Source organism: Galeopterus variegatus, unplaced genomic scaffold (genome assembly GCF_000696425.1).
Source record: "Galeopterus variegatus unplaced genomic scaffold, G_variegatus-3.0.2 Scaffold1931, whole genome shotgun sequence".
NCBI classification, from domain to species: domain Eukaryota; kingdom Metazoa; phylum Chordata; class Mammalia; order Dermoptera; family Cynocephalidae; genus Galeopterus; species Galeopterus variegatus.
Window position 1 is genome coordinate 177,903 of NW_007728042.1, and position 23,491 is coordinate 201,393.

At 34.0% G+C, this 23,491-nt stretch overlaps 2 protein-coding genes across 2 annotated transcripts in view; one reads left to right on the forward strand and one right to left on the reverse strand.

The window, feature by feature from the left end:
• The window catches only part of MTBP (MDM2 binding protein), a 76,507-nt gene extending 56,452 nt beyond the window's left edge, over positions 1-20,055 (reverse strand). The window contains exons 1-10 of the mRNA XM_008579621.1: positions 19,938-20,055; positions 19,037-19,117; positions 14,879-14,952; positions 14,631-14,782; positions 12,938-12,996; positions 11,248-11,392; positions 10,079-10,196; positions 7,843-7,977; positions 5,701-5,795; positions 2,868-2,937 (exon numbers count right to left, since the gene is read on the reverse strand). Coding sequence (XP_008577843.1) covers positions 2,868-2,937; positions 5,701-5,795; positions 7,843-7,977; positions 10,079-10,196; positions 11,248-11,392; positions 12,938-12,996; positions 14,631-14,782; positions 14,879-14,952; positions 19,037-19,117; positions 19,938-20,055 — 1,047 coding nt within the window. The remainder of the gene's footprint in view (positions 1-2,867; positions 2,938-5,700; positions 5,796-7,842; positions 7,978-10,078; positions 10,197-11,247; positions 11,393-12,937; positions 12,997-14,630; positions 14,783-14,878; positions 14,953-19,036; positions 19,118-19,937) is intronic.
• A 62-nt stretch (positions 20,056-20,117) lies between these two features.
• Positions 20,118-23,491, forward strand: part of MRPL13 (mitochondrial ribosomal protein L13) — a 36,324-nt gene continuing 32,950 nt past the window's right edge. Inside the window, exons 1-2 of the mRNA XM_008579623.1 lie at positions 20,118-20,452; positions 22,155-22,278. Coding sequence (XP_008577845.1) covers positions 20,426-20,452; positions 22,155-22,278 — 151 coding nt within the window. The 5' untranslated portion in view covers positions 20,118-20,425. The remainder of the gene's footprint in view (positions 20,453-22,154; positions 22,279-23,491) is intronic.

The window sequence follows — 23,491 nt, forward strand, 5'->3', positions numbered from 1 at the left end:
CAGAATTTAAAGGCCAAATACAATTTCAAACCTAAGTTTCGAAACTTTGATTCAATCTTTTCAGTAGGTCCTCCCTAACAAGCAGTCACTACAATAAACATGTTTCTAGCTTTGCAAATTTCTCTCTTAAAAAAACGATTTCCTGACCATAACATTAGTGGACATCATGACTCCCTAACAATCTTATCTTGTCTTTTCCTAATCTAGCTTAATTATTAATAAAATAAGCTTTACTCCAAGAAGCTATTATATTCTGGGGCTAATCACATATAGAAAGATAATTTTTTTAAGCTCAGACATTGACTAAGGATCACATAAGTCACTAGAATTTAAGCACCATGAAAGTTCCTAAGGAAGGACCTAATCCACGTTTTTTCTCTCCAATACTCAGAACAAGCATCTGGCATATAGTGAGCAGTTAAAAAAAAAAAAATTGTTGAGTAAATAAATGAAAACCAAGTCATAAAACACTAGAATTATTTCAAGAAATAAGCATACAATTCAAAACTTTTTTTCAAAACTATACAAGACAAATTACAACCCAATGTAAAAGAAAAATTGCTTCACATTTACAGATTTATTATCTAAGTTACATAATACATGTTTCCAAAAATTATCCCTTTTTCTGCACTAAAGTGGGAACATATTTATAAAGTCTCATTTATTTATTCCTTACTAATAAAGTGTGTCCTAATATTTTACAGTGATGGTCCAAGAAGCAATAAAAATACCAATTTAATAGAACTAATTTAAATCAAAACAATTGAAATATTATTAAATATCAATCGTTTAGCTTGCTTTTAGAATTTGTATTGCCTATCATCAATAACTAGATGAATTAGGAATTATTTTATACCTGTGTTAATCAAATTATAGGTATATATCTGATTTTGACTTGAATATTCTCTATAAAACTAAAAACTATAAAACTTCCATAAATTTCTCTATAAAATTTCTATACTTTTCATATCTTCAAGTTACCTAGAGAATATCTACATATGTGTTGACCATGTGAGCCACATAAATTTCAAAGATAGTAAATATTAATTAGCAACCATCATTTATATCACACTTTGTAGTTCACAATATATATTCCAATTTGGTTTTCATTACAATTCTGAAATAGGTAATACAGGGATTATTATTTCTAGCTTACAATTTAAAAATCTGTAAGCCTGTGAGCAGCTCAACTTGGAGTTAAATCCAAGTTTTCTAAAGCACATGCTCTTCTATGTAAAATGATCCACCATACCATATTTTTTTCCTCCCTTATTTGATAATATAGATGAGATGATTAATGATAAATGGTAAATAATTTTCATTTCCTAGAATAAAGAATAAGGAATAAAGAGGCTTCAGAAAATTAGGTGACTAGATAGGGTAATACAGAGAGCTACTTAGCTGCTTGGGTTAAAACAGAAACAGAGTATTTTTTATTCTTACTGTACTTTAAAAAAAAAACTATACCACTTCATAACAATTCTATGCACACAGTCCTGTAGAAATGTATAATTTTACTACTATTTATTTAAAATAGGTTCTCGTGGCTTATTCTCTATGTCAGTTTGTTTATTTTCTTCATAGTTATTATACCTACAGTTATTTCTTTCTATTTTCCCACCAAAATAAGTCCCATGATGATAGAAGTTTCAACTCTACAATTGATCACTGGGAACCCAATATCTAGTACAGTGCCTAGCACAGAGAAGGATATATGCTGGAAACATATAAAAAACAAATTTTCTAATTTCAAAATTTAGCACATTAGTTATCCTTAAGGGATGAATACCAGGTTAATACCATATTTTAGGCTGTTCATTCAAAGGCCATTTTATCAAAACAATACTTTGGTATACTATTCAAAAGACTATTACATTTATGAAGAAAAAAGAAAAGTCTAGAAGTCAAAATTTTAAGTTACTATATAGTCAAGCATCTTAAGGCCAAAATCACATTTCCTTTGCTATATCAATTTTCTAAAGGAATTTTAAACAAGATTTGATTATAGCACCACAAGGAAACTGCTTTAACTATAATAATCATTTTCTCCCTGCAGGATTGTTGGATAATAATCTATTTTAAAAATAAAAGTTATATAACTATTGCCAATAAATATTTTGTTTTAAAAATTATTTTCATAGAAACATGATAGTTGAATAAATAACAGAAAGTAAAACTTCTACTTGTTCATATTAAAAACTATACTTGACTTTAAATAGATGATTCACTTAAAATTCTTTACATTGTAATTAAAAATATATCAATTTTGTCATATCATTCTATATAACTATTAAAATATACACATATCTCCTAAACATCATCAAAATTAGGAAAGAAAAACTGAAAACTCACAGATGATTTAGTGAAGCTTCACAAGTTTTTCTCACTCCCACCCCCTGCCCAACCATGAAAAAGATAATGCAGGCATATGAATGTCTTCTCACAGAATTGGAATCAGATGTTGGAGTAAGTTAACAAGAATGTGTTGTAAAATTTTAAAACTTTAAAGCAATTATCAGTCATAAAGCTTATTTCTGAAAAATGTCTTCTAAAACAAAAATGCCACTTTACATTTGCAGAGAACTTTGAGTTATTATAAAAAGTCCAAAATGTCTGAATAAAATTAGGACCAAAATCATGTTATATCACATTAAAGAATCCAAGTCATCAAGCAAAAACAGATACTTTGAGTTATTATAAAAAGTCCAAAATGTCTGAATATAAATTAGGACCAAAATCATGTTATATCACATTAAAGAATCCAAGTCATCAAGCAAAAACAGATTAACAAGCTACGTTCTCTTTTCTTACACATCCTTAAATGTTACATATAAAAACAAAAATAAAACAAAAAAACCCCTCCATACCTTGCCACACAGAGAAGAAATCTGTTCCAACAGCAACACAGAATTCTGTTTTGTATTTTTTGTCAATCCTCTGTACTAAGGAGTTAAAGAAATAATAAAATGGTAACTATGAAATGATTCTACTCCCCTAAAGTAAGTCTGATGATTTCAATCCTTCCACAAGTTCTTAATTTATTGAAAAATTTAACTGTAGGAATTAACAATTACTTCTTTCCTTAAGGATAATTATTTTTCTGATTATTTGTTGGATTCTGAAAACATACTAAGAAATAGTGCTACTATGAATAGCATTACTATAAGCTGTCAGAACAAGAAAGTTATAAAAACTGAAGCTTCTGAATAAAAATTCAAGAACACTATGCCAGTGTTCCATTTCCAACCAACAATTTCTTTTTACAAAAATGTTTTCTTCTTAGGTGTATTTCTAAAAATTCTTAGATATTGTTTCTTAAAAGAGAGTATAAAATATGTTGAATATTTGCAGATATATATGATAGCATTTACATTTACTAAAGTATATAAAAAGACAGATCAGCCAACTGGTGCTTACCAATCAAGTATGTTGATGGCAAGAGAAACATTTGAACATTTCATGAGTATATAAATTACTCGTTTTTCTCCACAGATTCCTAACATTCCTCTCTCTTCTCTACCCCGTAAGTAATGAGCAGCAATACCAGGATGCCCTCTGCCTATTCTAGAAGTATAAATACAGCACTTGACGAAGAATTTTTTTGCAAGTTGCAGAACTTTTTTAAAACAATGAAAATGAAAAGAATACTAAATATCATTTAAAAACAACAGGGTCAACCATCTAAATATGGGGTGGTACCAGGAAAACAGTTCGAAGTGTGCTTTTCAAACATTTTTGATGCAGATAGCTTTTTCCATGCGCGATCTTACTTAAAAGCCTGATATCTAGAACAGAAAGAAGTGCGCTCTGGTGGTTGGAGGAGGGGGTCCAAAGCCACGCTCACTCAATTTATCTTCCAATCCCACTACCCAGAGGGTTTTCTTTAAGTCCTAGATTTTTCTTGAAAGACAACTTGAAAGCCATTTGGTCTAAAACAAGGATCTAATATAAGACAAATATGTCTAATGTTATCCAGTTTCTGATCTATAAGCTGCTAATAGATGAAGAGAAAAGAAAGATTCATAATAGCTTATATCTGGAGGTCACTCCTACAGTTATACTGCCATGTAGCATGCAGGCTACCTGGCTAGAAACAGTAATATGTACAATGGATAAAACTTTTAAAAACTACCCATGGTACATTACTACTCAAATTACCCAAACCTAAGTCCTCTTCCTCTATAAGACCAGCTCTTCTTCTCATGTTATCTGAATTAGTGGCACCAATTTCAACATAAGGAATCACCTACACTCCTCAGGTCTCTTTACTTTCCCTGCCCGTAATACATAGATCATGTCTTGTTGATTTTACATCCTTAACACATCTTATACTTTTCCCTGGCTCTCCACTCCAAATGCCACTTAAGTTCAAGCTCTACTAAGTTTTCCAAACTCCTACCAGTATGATCTAAAATTTTCTTCTGATTAAGCCACTCCCTGGTTTATAATCTTTTTATAGTTCATTATCACCTTTAGGACAGAATTTAACTCCCAATCATGGTATATTAGGATCTGATCCTATATTAGGTATTTTAGGATCTGATCAATCTGAAAAGCCTCTCCAATCTGGATCTCTTAATAGTCCCCCCACAAAAACAAACAAACAAAATCCCTCCAAAACCCCCAAAAACAAACAAACAAAAAACCCCCACTGATCTTTAGTGATGCTAGACTACAAACAGTTCTCAGCTGGATGAGGTTCTCCTATGCCTTTGTAAATGTTATCTTTGATTCAGAAAAGAATTTTCCAGAAGAAAATAATGAGCATTTTTGGTTTGGGCTAACATAATACAAAATCATCCATTCTACCATATTTTTTGAGTGTTTGCTATATGCTATGATATATTGTAGTTATAGATTTCTTCAGCAGAAACAGTATATAGAGAAAAACATAGAAGTCACAGAGATCCATTCCTAGATTTTGGAAAAAGAGAAATCATTTTCAAAAAGCATTAAGCACGGGCCGGCCCAGTGGCGCACTGCTACAGTGCGCCGCTTGGGAGCGCGGCGGCGCTCCCACCGAGGGTTCAGATCCCACATACAGACCGGTTCCCGCTCACTGGCTGAGCGAGGTGCGGGCGCAGCGCCGAGGGTTGTGATCCCGTTGCCGGTCCCGGTCCAGTGCGGGCGCGACACTGAGGGTTGCGATCCGTTGCTGGACACGAAAAAAGACAAAAAGGAAAAAAAAAAAAAAAAAAAGCATTAAGCACTAAATAAAAGAATAGCAAAAATAAAAACACATAAAAGATGTACATTGGGGTGTTTGGGCACAGGCCAGGAAGAACAGAGTTTCAGCTAATGCTAGACTAGGTGAGATAGTAAGTAAATCTGCCCTGTGCTCAGGCAGAGAACACTATAATATGTCAAAGAACCAAGGCTCAATCACTTCTGTATTACTTCACAGCCCTACCCACAATACTCGATAAATACTGAACAAAAATAAAAGTGCTTGGCTAGGGAGAAAGATTTCTGATGGGATAGGTACAGGATCCAGGACGTAGAAAAAGTAAGAACTTCCCTGCCCAGGAACTCCAACAATGAGTCTGGCAGCCTACCTGGACATCAACATTAAAACAATGAATGAATAAAATGAAATAAAAATGAATACATACCTAACACATTTATCTACCTGGCAATACTTGAACATTCTACCTGACACAGTAAATGAAATCTAAAATGAACTTGTAAATGAAAGGATACAACTCAAATTCAATGTCGGACATATAGCAGGAAGGTAGATCTGATAATTTTATCACCTGCACAAATTCTAAAGCAGGGCCGTAGTAATAGAAAACCTGGAAAAAGAATTAAAATTGCATAATATTTTAAATAATATAAATGAAATGAAAGTAAAACAAATTAGTGATTAAGGGTTTAAAACTAAAATGGATCTTATAAAGCAACTTTTTACAATTATACAAGCCAAACATTTAATTCTTCATAGCAGACAAGAGTCTCTTCAACTTCAATTCTACCTTTCAGAATAGAGAGATAGACATGGAGATTTCTTAATAACCAGAAAGAGTTTTAACAGGAGAAAACAAATATGGAAAGAAGCAAGCAACAGAAGACAAGAGTTCTCAACTTTTGGTATTTGTCTTCAGCAAGACAGGTGATCCAAGAGGCCAGAGTGCTGAAGAAACAAATTAGCAACCTACTTCTGCAGGTAGAATCTGCAGGACTGAAAAAGAGAAAGAAATGCCACTCCAGGATGAACTTAGGTTGAGTGGTATGCTGAGATTTAAAAAAAAAGTACTGAAGACTAAAGAAATTAAAGAAATAGTAAAGCCAACATATGGTAATTAATTAACATAGAAATCTCTACTCAGAGAAATAAAATTTCAGTACTTCTTTGGGTAGAGACTAAAACTAAATTAGAATGAGCTAGTGAAGGACCATTATTTCTTTCTCATTTTATTTTTTGGTGGCTAGGCAGTACAGAAATAGAACTTTGGTGTTATCAGCACCAAGCTCTAAGCTAACCAGCCGGCCCCCAAATGGTTATTTCAACAGTTGCAGCTAGAGTGCTTCACATTAAGTGGAAAATCAAGAAACTACAAAAAGTCTTACATTTGCAGAAAGCTGAGTAACTTCACCATATATAATTATGTGTATGTAGTGTGTATGTGTACATATATATATATATATATACACACACACACATTAGCTTATGAGGGTACTTCAAAAGTTGGTGAAAAAACAGAATTAAAAGACAATGCAAACCATTCCATGAACTTTTTAAAGTACCCTTGTGTGTGTGTATATATATAGTATGTGTGTGTATACATTTAGAGAGAGACACAGAAAGACAGAGATGATCTTACATTATTAAATAGGTTGTACCCTAAGATTCTCTTCAATAGTAACAAAAAATTAGATACATTATTCATACTTGAATTGTGTAATACCAAAGAAGTTGAGGTTATCAATCTTATGATTCTTATCTTTAGAAAAGAATTTAATATTCCTGTGACAGATGGCCATAGTAAGTTACTTACAGTAAGCAGTTCTAAACAAATGTTGGGAAATGAGTTCATGTAAAGAATTATGCCCTTTTGTGTACCACCTTTTGATCAGAAAATATTAATTAGCAATTTGACATCCTTGTAACATCATGACTACTATGTTTTGCACACTCTTAAACTGGGTCTTTTAAAGTGAATTTCTGAAGTACTTCCATATCTCTTCTTATGTTATTTTTCCAATGTTTAAATTAAAAGGCAAACTGAACGCTTTTGTAATTATATTTTATAATTATTTGCATTTTAGGAATAATCTTTAGAAGATGTGGCATGAGAGTTAACACTTCTTAAACCATAAATTAAGCATATGTCAGGTACTATGTCAGATTCTAATCTCTTACTTCATTTAATCCTCATAATAACTCTGTAAGATAAGTTTGTTATTATTGCCCCCATTTCATAAACAAGTTAATCAATCTACCCGGGGTTATACCCAACACTTCATAGGTGACAGAGTCAGGTTTCAAACCCAGGTCTACTAAATATCAGAAAGCCATCCTCTTTCCACTATATCATAATCTCTCCAAACTGAGTCTTAGGTCATGTAGTAACATCCAAACCAAAGGTGGTTTCAGGCCTATAATAATTTAAAGTTAGAACAAGTACATTTTTCAAAAACTCTAAAACAATGATAGTTTTGTCAACATTTAATGCTGATAACACAGTATAACTTAAGCACCTAACTATAATAAAAATCATGCTAGTGGGCACACTTAAGTACGTATATTAGTTATAGTAAATCAAGATTCAAACATATTTTATAGCAACAAAAATACACATAATGATTACCCAAAAAAAAAAAAAAAGTAAACACAATTACCTTTGGCAAAATATTCTTATCCTTTGATGGTATTGTCTTTTTGGCAAGAAAGCAAGTATTTAAATTAGACATACTAATATTCTTAGGTGTGACTCCCTTTAAACAAAATTCCGGAAAATTAATTTCAAATCCAAACTGAAAGGAAACCAAGAGCATATTTATAGGCATCATCAATAAACTTATAAAAATTAACACATCTTATTATAATGTAAAAGTTAAGGAAAAAAAACCATGTGTAAATTTATTTTTGATTTCTCAGCTCAAAGTACGATTCTTCCATTTAGGTAGACATCCTTCCTATTTCAATTTAGCTGCCAATTTTTCATGAAAAGCTCTCACTGGCCCTTCACCAGCCAGCAAAAGTATGTTAAGCCCATTCTATGCCACCACAGTACCAAACAACCACTTTTGCATATACTTGTTCAATATCTGGCTTTCTACCAGTCTGTAAGTTATGTAAAGTCAGAAACTGTCTCATTCACTACTAGATCCTTAGTATAGCATCTCACACATAGTTTGCCTTCAGTATATATTGTTGATGAAAAGATCAATTGCTGCAGAAGTAAGAATAATAAGGTACTATTAACAGTAATGACAGCAATGATAATAGCTAACACTTACTGAATGACTACTTTGAGCTTTAAAAAATTTAATCCTCATAAAAATGTATAAGATAGAACTATTATTATGACTATCTTAGAGATGAAGACAACTGTGGCACCAAGGGGCTAAGTATTACCCAATATGTCACAAAAGATTAGAAAGAAAAAGAGTTGGGATTTGAATGAAGGCAACCCAACTCTAGAATCTATGTCCTTAATCGCTATAATGCCTCTTGGCTAGAAGCTATTCTCGACCAAGAAAAAGTGATTTCAAGTTTTAAATGCATCCTTTGCAGACATGGACATTTAATTTCCTATTCAAAAGAGTAAGAAAAACACATGAACTCTGCCATTATCTGTCTGTATGTAAACATGCAGTTTCAAGAAATGTATACAAAAGCAATTGTCCTAGCTAATGTATATTCCACTTGGCTACACAGTTTTGCTTTTGTTTTCCTTTTTTTTACATTAAAACCACATGCAGAGAAGGTTCGCCCACAGATTTAACCTTTCCAAGATTAGGATGAACCAACATACAAATCAACAAGACAGACCCAGTCACATTAATTCCTGTTGTCTTATTAGAGGTTTCATTAAATCATTATTAAGGGTGAATAGAACAGGAAAAATGCACAGTACTGAGTATAAAAAAACTTTAGAGAAATGCAAGGGCCTGCTCATGCTACATGCCACCCAAATGACTTTAAGAAACTTTCTTGGTTTAGTTTTGCCAATCTACAAAAATACATAAATTACTAGGAACATTTATTTCAAAATGAACAAAACTTATAAAAACCACAAAACATACTCATTCATAGTAAGAGATGCCAAAGCAGAAAGGAAGCCTCATAGATATTTAGAAATAGAAAGATCCATCTAATCTAATATTCTTATCTTGTAGTTGAGAAATCTGGGGTCTAGTAAAGTTAAAAAAAATTGTTCAAAGTCAGAGAGCAGGTTAAAAAAAGGGCAGAGATCACCAAAGGTGGTATTAGAAATACTACAATATGTCCTAAACGGTTTTTCCAGTAACTTACACATGCAATAAAATAAAGCAACGTGAATAAACAACATGACCTCAATTGATGTCAAATTCTGTTTTTAAAGTGTTATATTCTAGAACTGCAGTGCCCAAAACGTAATCATAGTACTGTTTAAGTCAATTAGAATCAAATAAAACTAAAAATTCAGTTCATCAGTTGAACTGGTCACATATAAAGTGCTTAGTAGCAATATGTAGCTAATGGGCTACTGTACTAACACAGACGTAGAATATTTCCTTTATTGCAGAAAGTTGTACTTTGCACTATTCTAGAACATCTTTATAAGGTACATTTTCATAAAGATTTATTTAAATACCTGTGTTGTGCACATTAACCAATTTCTCACTAGCCCCCTCCTCCTTTCCCATCTCTAGTAACCACAATTCTGTTCTCTCCTTCTCAAAGTTACATTTTGTAATGATGAACATGTTAATTATCCTGATTTGATCATCACACATTGTACATAGGTATTGATATTTAACTGTACCACACAAATATGTATAATCAATTATTTTTCAATTAAAAAAATCTGTGTCCTAAATAAAGTTGAAAGGCTTGATTTGCAAACTGATAATTGAGAAATACATTTACCTTTCTTTCCCATATCTGAATCTTTCCCCTCCATATTTCCTTTGGGTCAATAGCATTTCTGAGATCTTCTAATGATACAACATTAGCAGAAAGGTATTCTGTAATTTCCTGACAATTTCTATAACAAAAAGATCATGATAATTAAATACAGGGTTTTACATTTTACTTAAATTTAATGATTATAGTTAACTTAAGCCTAAGAGGCAAAATTGCCAAGTTTTTTTCCACTAATATTATAAAATCCTCATTAAATCAGTCTCTGAGTGAGGTGCTATAACATTCATTTAATCCTAACATCCCCACAAATTAAAAGTAATTACCTTTAATACTAAGAATAAAGAAATAGACTTTCCTCTTACTACTGGCTTAAATGTATCAGATGCATGCACGCACACACACACACACACACACACACACACACACACACACACTCAATGTGGGTTTTTTATCTTCAAAAAGAGAACTGCTTTCCTAAATGGTTTCCGTATAGCTTTATATGGAATTCTATAATAGCATTTATCATAGACTATCTTGACTGTTGGCATTCCTGTTTCTCCCTGCACTTCCATGAAAAAGATCATGGCTTCTTACTTTCTTAATTTACCAGCATCTACGGCTGTGCAATGGCATAAAGTTAGTGCAATAAAAACTTCTTGAATGAAAAAAAATCATAAAGTTAATAAATCTAATTTGAATATTTATTAAGGGTCAAAACTGTAATATACAATTAATCCTTACTAAAATGTCATAAAATATAACAGTGTATATTTATTTCTACACTGGCACATAACACACAAAAAAATATGTTACAAAAACAAATGTAATATTACAAATCCAGTGTATCCATGTATCCATGGTATTCATCATACTGCTTACTAGACAATACAAGCCTATTTAAAAGCACACAGTGTATTTGGAAAATAAATACTCGATAACAGTTATAAAACAGCATCAATAATATCTACTAAAAACTTAAACTTCTCAGAAATATAAATATGAAATATGAAAAATCTACATTCTTCTCAAGAGATAAATCTTCGATTACAGCTTAACATAAAACTTTATTCTGTCACATTAAAATAATTTTCAAATGCTGAGTCTAAGAGTAGTATGTTAAATGTAAAAATGGACAACACAGACAATAATCAAATATGAACAAAGAAGATTACATTTCACAGTGATTTCCTGCTATAGTAACTTTTGCGGAATACCATTCCTTCAAATGTTTTAATGCTCCTATGGTAGGTAAACAGTCTTTCAATTTAGGAGGATCTTTGTCAGAGGGCAATAGTATTACATCTATCATTGCTCTACCTAGAAAGAGAAAAAGGAATTTTTATAATTTTTAAACATGATAGATTGAACATTCTCAAAATAGTACCTCAAACAATTGAATTTTATGTTTATTTAGAAGATGAAGGAGGATTTTTAACTTTAATTTCTGAAATTCTTCAAAACAATACACATCTTTAGGAGATCAAAATTTTTAAATGTTTATCATTTGATTTAAAGCCATGTTATCTTGAAATAGCTAGCATATGCTAGAAAACAAATGAACTATATCATAATTAGTTCCCAATTCTGTAGCAGTGGTTAATAATACACATCACTCTTAAGATCATCAATGCTATTGTCATACTCAAAAAAGAAAAAAAAAAAAACCTGTGCACTTTCATTATATTTTTCTACACTTAATTTTGTTATCCAAAAGGGAATGAATTAGTACAAAATGGTAATGTTCAAATAAATTATTTCTCTTTTAAAAAGACAATGAAACACTCAGAAAATGGAATTATACTGACAACATCATTGGATGCTGAGAAAAAAGATAACTTTTCAATTCTCTAAATGTTATAAAATTATAAATTTACTGAAAGAACAGAAAACTCAAAACAGAAACCTAATAAAAATTTGATAATGAAAGTATTCTAATTTGCCAAAACAGCAACTATATATATATATATACTTTGAACTTGACACATTTCATTCACAATTCTGATATATTTATTTATCAATGCATTCAGTTACTTTCCATGTGTGACTTTTTGTACTAAAACATGATCTCCTTGAATAAAAGGACTCAATGTGAGATATAAGGTCCTTTATGGTAATTACATATGCTTTACACATCATTTACACTCAGCTCCTAGTACAATGTAAGACATATAATAGATACAGCAAATATCTGCTTTGACAAATGACCTCCAATAATAAAAATATTCAGAAAAGAAAGCTCTTCAAAATGATGTGCGGATGCCAAATTGTACCAAATTTTAGGTAAGTTACTTGATTAACACAAAAAAAGATGAATTTTAGACAAAAAAGTCTTAAGACTAGTATGATACAGTACTTCACAAAATATGTTTTCCATATAGGAAAAATGCTTTCTGTAAAAAAAATACTGAGTACAGGGAGTCTTTTACTGTACAATATTCCATTTGAGAATGTGTATACTTCACCAAAAAAGAATGCTGTCCAAATTATCTAGGTTAAAGAACCTTTTCCCAGGAGTTGTTTATAGGACTAGTGTTCTATGGAACATACTCTGGAAAACAATAATACAGTGGAAAGATTCTTCTTCAGTAATAAATAAATAAGGAAACAAAGATGGGTATTTAACTTTCTAAGTTCTACTTTTTGTCTAACTAAATGAAAACAATGAAAAGAACTATAATGTCTTAGTAGCATATTTTATTAAAATAGTGTAGTACCTTTTGTATCAACTTCAATTAAGAAATTATTTTTCATTTTATATTTCAAGATTAAAAGTGAGAACACTAACTTAAAGACTTAATTTATCACTCATTCATAAAAAGTGTAACATAAGATACAAATTATTAAAAGCAGTCAAAATATTACCAGGAGCAGGAAGCTTGTCTGATAACTGATGCAAATTTTCTGCAGATTCTTCATAGAGACTAAAGTAAAAGGGTTAGTTAGGGGAAAAAACCAACACATACATATTATATATAATCATAATAGGTAATATTAATTAAAAGGATCTATACACCAGACACTATTAAGAATGGTAGATGCACTATTTCATCTGATCCTGATAACAATCCCATGTTATCTACTATATACTACTATTATCTCCACTTGAAATAACTTGACTAAGGTTACATAAAGTACATATGGAAGCTAGGATTCAAACCCCAAGTACAAGTTCTTACCCACACCCAAAAAAACACACAAACAAATGAAAAAGGAAATAAAACTCTCTAAATTATATCTAGTATATTAAATATAAATCATTATAACAGACCATTTTTCTGAATCTTAAAAGGTATTGCTAAGTGTTTAATAAAGAAGGATATGGCTTTTCACCAAACGGCATTGAACAGCCCTGACTGGAGAATATAATGCCCTCCTTAGATTCTTCAAAACCTATTAATTTTACCCATATGATAAATTTTTTTCTCCAAATAATTTATCATAACGTATAAAGGTACTTAAATCCCTTAATATAAAATACCTACCCACCATTGTCTAAAAAAACTTAAGGAATTTTATGTTAAACTATAGTTTTCAGGCTCCCTCTTGTGGAAATAATATTTAGGCCATTTAAAAATATTTACTTTTATACTTGTCATCTTTTAACAGGGCTGGGAAAACATGGAATGATAAGAGCTTTTAAGTGTGAAGGAACTGTTGAAATCATCTAAAAGAACCTCAACACTTTATGGATGAGAAAATAAAGGACCAGACATGGTAAGTGACTGGTCTAAGATCATATAACTAGAGACCACTTTACCAACCCACAGTTCAATGCTCTTTCCCTGGTTCTACAAAGTCTCCCTTCAATAATCAGTACAAACAAATATAGTCTGGAAATAGGAAAATGGAATTTTTAAAGTCTGCAGCTACTTACAGATATTTTATAATATGTGAATGTGAAAATACAACAAAAGCAGTTTTCTGCCATGAAATACTGTGGAAAACTAAAATGAAAGGCATTAACTGTGATTCAGAAATGGGATATCTTATGAAGAAAAATATTTTAATCACAACTTATGTCAACTGGATCAACTTATATATTATACCACAATTCAAAAAACCTAAAAGTGAACTCAATCATGTATATAATCCTCAAAAAATCTTTACGGATTTTAAAAGGTATCTGAAATGCTGAAGACACACATAAATTGAAGATCACATATTTCAGCCTCAAATAGCAAAATGAAAATGATACTTTGGTTTGAATGCCAGCTATTAACATTAAGCAACATTTCTATTCAAGCTCTTAAAATACAGTATCAGGCAGATTTATCTTTAAGAAAGTGACATATTTATTAAAATATCACTTTTTATGATTCTTATAATTATGTAAACTTAAAAAACAAAACATTTTCACATACAGTTTTTGCATTTTAAAGAATTTTATTCAGATAAAAGGCCTAAATTCCTAATATCTTCCAAAATGAAGAGTTGAACATTCCAATTAATTAAAATTTCCACACTATAGTTAATAAAATATGTATCTTTACCCACATGACTTAAAATGTCTCGTGTTAAATATTTTAAAGATAGTATAAAAAGCAAATAAACATACTCAGCCAAGGACATCAATTCCTTGCTGTTACTATCTTCTTCTTCAAAACACTCAACAGTACTCAAACATTCTTCGATATTTGTTTGAAGAACATCTTCAATTTCATTGTTTTCTGTATCAAAATGTATCTCTTGCCAATCAGAACTACAAAACTAATAAATAAAAAAATTGCACTAAGTAATGAATTCATAAAATTCTTTATATTAACAAAGATATTCATTAATAACTACTTTTTAAATTTATATTACCTGATAAAATCCACATATTGCTTGCACTGCAAAGAACCACTTCTTGGAACTGGGTATACCGCCCACTGAACAGGCTTGAAAATAAAATCACAATTAGAAGAAAGGCATATCATAAATAAGCAGATGTCACAGCATATATGCCTAGAGAATTACATAATTTTTGAATCACATAATAATTATAATTTTGAACCATATTATATAGTTCTCCAAGTTATATATATGTATACATGGATCTTTTTTAAATCTCTGCTAAAAATTCAAACAGAAAAATCTGCCTAAAGAGCAAAATTATTCACTCACAATGAATACTTTGTTTCAGTTCATCACAATTCAAAATTCATATTGTTATTTTAATTACCATTTCAAACAGATTAAAATCTGCCATAAAGATGTTGAAAAATATACTTACTCAATTACTACTGAGTAACACAAAACCACGTAAGCCATTTTAGTAAAAACAATTCCCTCTCCAAAGACCATGCAGCTCTGGTTTAGCCTGCCTAGACACATGAGTTAAAAAGTAAGTATAGCCTAAGGATAAGGAAGATGTTCTTGAAGAATGGAGTATTACAAGAGGGTCATTCCACAGTACCTGTCAGTGGAGTCATGAATAACTTAGATCTATGTGCAAAAATTGGATTCAAAGGAGGGAGGAGAAATGTGGTAACCAAGACTTAACTCATAGAAGATATGTAAGACGCTAAGTGCCTATTACCACCTTCTTCCAACAACCTCAGCAGTAAACTTCACCTACTTCCTTACACAAAATAGAACCCATCAAACATACAATTCTACTTGCATTCCCATTAAGTCTTTCTTCATTCTTTCCATGTAAGAGGTATTATCCTTCCAATTCAAGGTTATCCATCAAACTTCCTCTGAAATCCTAGACCACTGATTATATATTATCTTTCTTGCATTTCAATCTGTTCCCCTTTGTCAGTTCCTTCCCATCAGCATTTAAATACACATAAGTATTTCTCAAATTATTTTTTTAAAGGGGGTCCCTTTAAATTCGCATCCCTTTCTTTATCCTTCTTCAAGGATAAACTTTCTGAAAGTGCTGTCTACACTTGACTGCCTCCATTTCCTCAACTTTCCCACCACCTCCAAATGCATTTCAATCTGGTTTTTTATCTCCAACAAGCCACTGAAATTATACTCACCAAATTCACCAATAACTGACTTGTTACTAAATCTAACAGTTTTTAGTTCTGTTGTTACTTGACCTCTCAGCATAAGAATAAGACAGAAGAATCAAGATGACATATTTGACCACTCTGTCCTTAAAACACTTGGCTTCTATGGCACCTATCTTTCTGGTTGCTCCTTCTCATTTCTCTAAAAACTAGTGTTCAGTTCCTTTAAATACTGGGATTCAGTTTGAGATTTCCTGTTCTTCCCACTAACCATAAGCAACCCCATCCTTTCTCATGGCTTCAACTGTATCTCCAGCCCCTCCCCCCCATTTTGAGTTCCAGACACATGTATCTTTTACAAAACATTTTTACTTTGACATCTTATGGGCAACTACTCACATGTTCCAAATTGAAGGTGTCATATTCCTTCCAAATCTGCTTCTGTCTCAGTAATGTCACCACCATCACACTGTCACACAGGCCAGAAACCTAATGTCATCCTTGATTCCTTACTCATCCTTCCCTTTTCCTAACCACATCAATTCAATACTAAATCAGGTGAATTCTAACCTCCATAAATTCCTTCAGATCTGTCCATTTTTCTCCACCCTAGCTGCCTCCTCCATTCCTCAGATGGTCTTCTGCAGCAACCCCCTAATGGCTATACTTTTCTCTGATCTGTCTACTATCCTGCTGCCAAAATACTTCAAAAGCACAGACCTGACCATGTCTCTTCCTCCTTTAAAGTTTTTAATCGTTGCTGATTACTATTAGGAGAATATCCAAACACGCTAACATGATTTACAAAGTCCTCCACACAGCTATGCCTACCTCTCCAGCCTTATCCCTATTATAATCATATTGTATACATCCAGTTCCTCAGACTTACCAAATTACTGAAAGCAATAATCCTAGCATGGTCCATTCAATACGACAGTTCTCTCGTGCATGGTTCTGATATGCACTAATTTCAGCTACTGTAGTTTAAATAGCACCAGTCCCTCAAAAAACCAGTTCAAACTTCAATTACCATGGTATGTTAATTCACTACAATTGCATAACGTAAAACATCACTGCTAGATTCTCAGTCCACAAATCACTACATAAATACATATGCACTAATTTCAGCTACTGTAGTTTAAATAGCACCAGTCCCTCAAAAAACCAGTTCAAACTTCAATTACCATGGTATGTTAATTCAGTACAATTGCATAACGTAAAACATCACTGCTAGATTCTCAGTCCACAAATCACTACATAAATAAAAGATGTGTATCATGATCAGTGACCAATCATGTTACTACTCTCAAAGTCTGTCACCAGTTGATCACTGCACACCTGCTATTCAATTCACACACAGATGACAAAAAATGTAATTGTGTTGCCTCCTTGTGTTCCAGGTAAACCCATGTGATATTTTACATAAATAGATAATTGGAAGAGGGAATTGGCAAAAAGTTAAAAAAAAAACAAAAAAAAACAGAAAGTGATACTCAAATCCAACATAAATGGAGTCCTACAAATAGCTGTTGTGACAAACATATTATGATGAAAAGGATGAAGATGTCCCAGAGAAAATGCCGTCAGCAAAATCCTTTGCACTAACAGTACTCAGATATTTCAGAACATTGAAAGTGCAAAGGATAAAACATTGGAAGCTGATACAACTGGAGTATGATTTGCCAAAGCATAGAAAAGATGCTCACTCTGTATCATAATTCTGTGAGTATGACAAGAAGGTGGCAAGCACTATTCAAATTACTCTTGATAAGGTTTTTACAAAAAAATAAAATACTTTAATTCTCAATGTTTCAAATTACAGTATACAAAGTAAATATTACTTTTACTACCTTTTTCACTTACCGAAACATATTTTAGAGACTTTTTTCTAACATTTTGACAAAAAGTTTTAAAAGTCATGGAACAACTGTAATTTTCCCACTGATTATTGATTTGCATGGCTCCAACTTGCAGCCATTTCTATAATCCCAGAATACTGTGCAAAACAAGGTCTGCCTGTATAAAAAACTTCTATCCACACAAGCAGAAAGTTAAGCTTATCATGAGAACCCCTAGAATGCTCTCAAGAGCTCTTTTACACATACATTTGAAGCACGAATGAAAATCTTTCCTGCAATAATAGAAGTATTTACTAAAATTATACCAACTTGAAAAATTAATGAGAGCACTACTAAGAGTTGGAAAATGGGCTAGTGCTGCACATACGTATCAGAAATCATTTCCCAGTGGTGATAGTTGAAACCAAGAGACAAGAGGTTCTCTGATGAAAGAAAAGAAAAATGAGCAGATGGTACAGTCATAAGGACTAAAAAGTTATTAAAATGAGCACACTCTCCCTGGCATCTACAGAAACATCCTTCAGCTTTTAGGGCTTCGTCTGTCTTGGCTTTTCCATTTTCTGAGCCTTTAAAGGACATTCTCAGATAGAAGACAAGAAGAGGAAGTGAAGTATTTAAGTAGATACATTTGCATAATTACAATAGAAGCAAAAGGAGGAAAGATTTAACAAATTAAGGGTGATCAAAAAAGTGAAATAGTTCCAAAAGCCAAAGGAGGTAAGAACTAAGAAAAGATCACTGTATTTAACAATTATTAAAAATTTTTACGAGACTCAGTAAAAGTTAAGTACAGAAAAGAAAAATGGTAAGAAGTGTAAGAGCATTAACAATGCATTTTTACTCAGGACAAAACCATAAATCCTCCTCATAATGCCACATTACCCTATGTTATACGGACTTAAAGATGCACAACAAAGTTTCGTAAAGAGCAAAACTCAAGCTTAGAACCTAGAATAATTTTTATAACAACTTTATAATACTCAATCATGAAGAAGAGAGAGGTCATGTCTTTTTCAGTTTTGTATTCCCTTAGGTACCTCCACATCCCAGTGCCTTGTACACAGTAAACAAATATTTCTTGTACTCCTAAGCGATCGAATTAGGTTAATTTCCAATACAAATGTTGTGCTAGAAAAAAGAAGGGTTTCTGTTATACTTACCAGGGAAAGTACTATCCTCTGGATTAACTGAAGCACTAATGCTTCTTTTTAGGAGGTGATAAACATTTGCTGCTGTGAAGTCTGAAAAGGAAAAGACAGACTCACTCAACAGGCTCAAGAGTTACATAATCTAGGCCTATTCCAACTTCACCATCAGAGATTCTGAATACCAATATGTTGTACATAAAAGAAATACAAGCTGCTTAAGATCTGTTCAAGTTTTGATATAGTAAACCTAAAGCAGGCAAGAAAACAGGAAAGGCTATTGATTTGTACATTCCAGCCAGTTGGCACAAACCCAAAATTCCCCCAAAAGAATAATTTTGAGAAGGGAAACTATGTCACAATACCTCATACACAACCTCCTCAAAATGCCTACTAGATGAAAACAAACGAGTAAATAAAACACAATACAGAGTCTAGAAAGGAGCACCAAAAAGCAGTGCAAATTCAAGTCGTTTAAAATTTATCATTTGCTTTTAAGATTTAGCTTCCTCGAATATGTGGGGTGTTTCCTCCCATTAGAATGTAAATTCTAGACAGGACAGCAAAACTCTCACCCATCTTGCTCCTTTCTGTAAAACCTGCATGTGGAACACAGGAGGCAGAAATACTTATGGAATAGGTTTGTTTTCAAAGAGCAGAAATTCCATTACTAAGACAAGGAATTCAGTTAGTTTTGACTGTGCCAAGAACTTCTGGGCGCGGGAATCTTGCATCGACAAATTTGTCCCTATTTTTTCATGAATACTAATCAGCCCTCATTAGACCTATCCCAAATATAGTCACTACTTCTTGGGACAACTAGACATAGGTCCCTCCCCAGTAGAACCTGATCTCAAACTCAAACTTCTTCCCCTCCCCGCAAGCCTTTCCCGCCCTTTCTCAGCCCAGCGCTTACCCGGCTGCTTTCCGGAACCTTCAACCGACGAGTCCTCTGGCCCATGCTCCGTCTCCCCACTGGCCACCGTTGGAAATTTTCCTTCCCCCCAGATCACCAGCAGTAGGTACCGATCCATCTCCTCAGAGTTTACCCCCAGTTTTCTGTCTCGACTTCCACATCCAAACAGCCGCGCGCTGTGACGAACTTCCGGTTCCCTTGCGCTTAGGTCGGCTGGAAATGGTGTCCTCCGTCGTTTTTCCGCACTTTTCCAGCGAGCCGGTTATTTTCGGGAGTTATTCCCTCAATAACTACATTACTTCCTCCTTTCATAACGAAAGTGTTCCCGCGCGAAGACTGGAGGGGACCCAGAAAAGGCGGAGAAGCAGACGAGCGCTGGCTGGGCTAGGAACTGTAATGCTTGGCTCTGTGCGTTTCCTGCCCGGCCAGTAACGCTGCCTGCCCGAGCTGGGCTCTTGGAAGAAGGACGGTCCCTGCAGTAGGGGAGTATGTCGAGTTTCTCTAGGGCGCAGCAGGTGAGCTCGGACTCTTGTGGCTTGATTGGGGGTTCGTTACACTGGCAGAAGGAGAGCGATGATTCCGGCCGGTTTAGGAATGAAGCTGAGTCGGCAGAAAGCCGAGATCCTCGGCCAAGAGGTTCCTTGGGAAAGCGCATACAAGAGGGTCGTGAGTCTGGCCGCCACTTGCTATAGTCCTTTTGGTACTCGTTCCCGCTCTTTTCAGCCAGCTCTTTTCAAGCCCCCTCCCCACCCCCAAGGAAAGAATTACGAGAGAAGATAAGAGAGGTAATAAGGTGGACCACATAGGGCATTGTAGACCACTGTATGGACTTTTTTTTTTTTTTTTTTTTTTTTGAGTAAAATGGGGGCCTGTCGGAAGGTTTTTATCTGTGGAGTAACATGATTTGCCTTAGGTGTTAACAGGCATTCTGGCTGCTGGGTCGAGAATAGACTTTTCAGAGATGGGGCTTAGCGGAGGACAGATGCAGAAAATCCGTTTGGAGGCTATTGCAGTAATCTAGGCTAGACCATGATGGTGCATACGCCAGACTAGTAACGCTGGCTTCTGCAAAAGTGGTCAGGTTTTGTTCGAAGAGTCAATGGATTTCCTGAAGGACAGCAAAAGGAGAAATAGGATTACTCCGAGGCTTTTTGAACAACCGGAAGGGTGTGCCATCAACTGAGATAGAGGAGGCTGAAGTTGAAGCAGGTTTCGGGTGGAAGGTAGGAATTAGTTTTGTATATGTTAGTCTAAGGTGACTCTTAGCTTAGTGCTGCTCCAAGCGTGGTTCCTCCCTTGGACTGTTTTGTCACCTGTACGTGATCAGATAAGTACAGCAAATGAAATTAAACATTTAAAAACGTTTATAGCAATTTGACATCGTGGCAGCATTTGTATTTTTTTAAATCAAAGTATATTTTTTCTATCAAAGTATTAGCCTGCAATGGATGGGGGGGGGTCTTTTGCTTATGTATAGGCTAGTTTAAAGTTTGTGATAATTAAATCTAAAATAAAACCAGCTAGTCTAGTTGTATTTTTTCCGGCATTGTTTAGCCTCGTGTATGTGTATGGAAAAAGCATCTGGTGGAAATCATTCTGGGCTTGAATTTTCTTAGAGTTTGAATACTCTGATGAATTTTACAAAAACAGTGGTCTAGCCTGAGGCAACTTAAAAATGTCTGTCTGACGCAGCTTTTTACAATTTAAATTTATTCAACATCATCCATCTGTACTTTCCCAACTACATTGTTCTATTTAACTCTTCTCTGGAATTGAACTCTGAATCATCTTCAGTTTCCAATTGGCCACTCAGTTGTTTCAATATAACATACCTACAAATCTTAAATTTTTGAAGACCTTCATAAACAGCTTCTACTTTCATAAGAGCTTCTCATTACCCCTCCAGATTCTATTCTGTGTTATACAGAAAATGTAAGTCATAAGGTAAAGTGAAATATATCTTTGGGAATGTTTTTAACAAAGCATGAGTCATATTGCTAATAGAAGACGGGAAAAAATACTGTGTTTACCTTTGCAGAATAATGAGAAAAGACCCCTTTTCAGAGATAGAAAATGTAAACAAATCTGTACTGATAGTCTTTTTTTCAAAGTAATTGTTGACATTAACTGTAATACATGTGATGGTATATAATAATAAATTCAATTATTTCCATATTAACTAAAATTTTCTTTTTTTTCCTTTTTATACCCCCCAAGCAATGGGCCACTTTTGCTCGAGTGTGGTATCTCTTAGATGGGAAAATGCAGCCCCCTGGGAAACTTGCTGCTGTGGCATCAATAAAACTTCAAGGATTACATAAACCTGTGTACCATCAACTGAGTAAGTATCATTTGAAACCTGCCCTTAATAATCATAATTTTCATGCCAGAAGACAATCTTTTTTTTTTTTTTTTTGGTCCTTTTTTGAGACCAGCCGCACCGCGCTCAGCCAGTGAGCGCACCAGTCATCCCTATATAGGATTCGAACCCGCGGCGGGAGTGCCGCTGTGCTCCCAGCGCCGCACTCTCCCAAGTGTGCCACGGGCTCGGCCCCCAGAAGACAATCTTTTTTTTTTTTACCGACCAGTAACGGGATCGCAACCCTCGGCATCGCGCCCGCACCGGGGACCGGCAACGGGATCGCAACCCTCAGTGTTGCGCCCGCACCCCGCTCAACCAGTGAGCGGGAACCGGTCTCCACATGGGATCCGAACCCTTCAGTGGGAGCGGCGTACTCTCCAGTGTGCCACCGGGCCGCCCCCCCAGAAGAAAAGTTTGCCTGGACTACATTTAAGGACCCTTTTTTTCCTGATGATCTCTTATTGAAAACCTTTTTACTAGGGCACTAAATTGAATTTGGCCTATTCATGGGAAAACCATATGAGCCAGTTTGCCTGGGATAACCCCATTTTATGCCACTATCCAGCAAAATTATCAGTAGCCCCACCTTTCATTCTCAGAAGTATCCTGATTTTCACTATGAACTAAATGTTCACTCTTTTACAAGGGTACTTCAAAAAGTTTGTAGAAAATGGAATTGAAAGATAATAGGAATCTTTCCATGAACTTTTTGAAGACCCCAGGTATGATGACATGCATTTGAATAGAGAGTTTTTGAAAATAAGGGAAATAATCTTGCCCTCTTCTAAAAATCCTTTGCCCCAGAAAGTTATATAGAGCTAGCTGGCTATGGAAAGCTTACTTTTTACTTTTTTGAATTGATAGATTTGCTTTTCTGTATCCATCTTCCAAAACAAAACAAAAAAAGTTGTTTTCATTCTAGAAGAGTTCTGCTTATAGGTAGTTTTGATTGACTTCATTTACCTAGGCACTTCACTGCCAGATCCAGGGATCAATTCTTAATCCTCATCTTGCTAGACCTATCAACAGCATTTTCTATAATTGATCACATTTTTGTTTAATTTTTTATTGTGAAATATATTAAACATACAAAGGGGGGCCGGCCTGGTGGCGCACTGGATAGTGCGCCGTTTGGGAAGCACGGCGGTGCTCCCGCCCGAGGGTTCGGATCCCACATACAGACCGGTTCCCG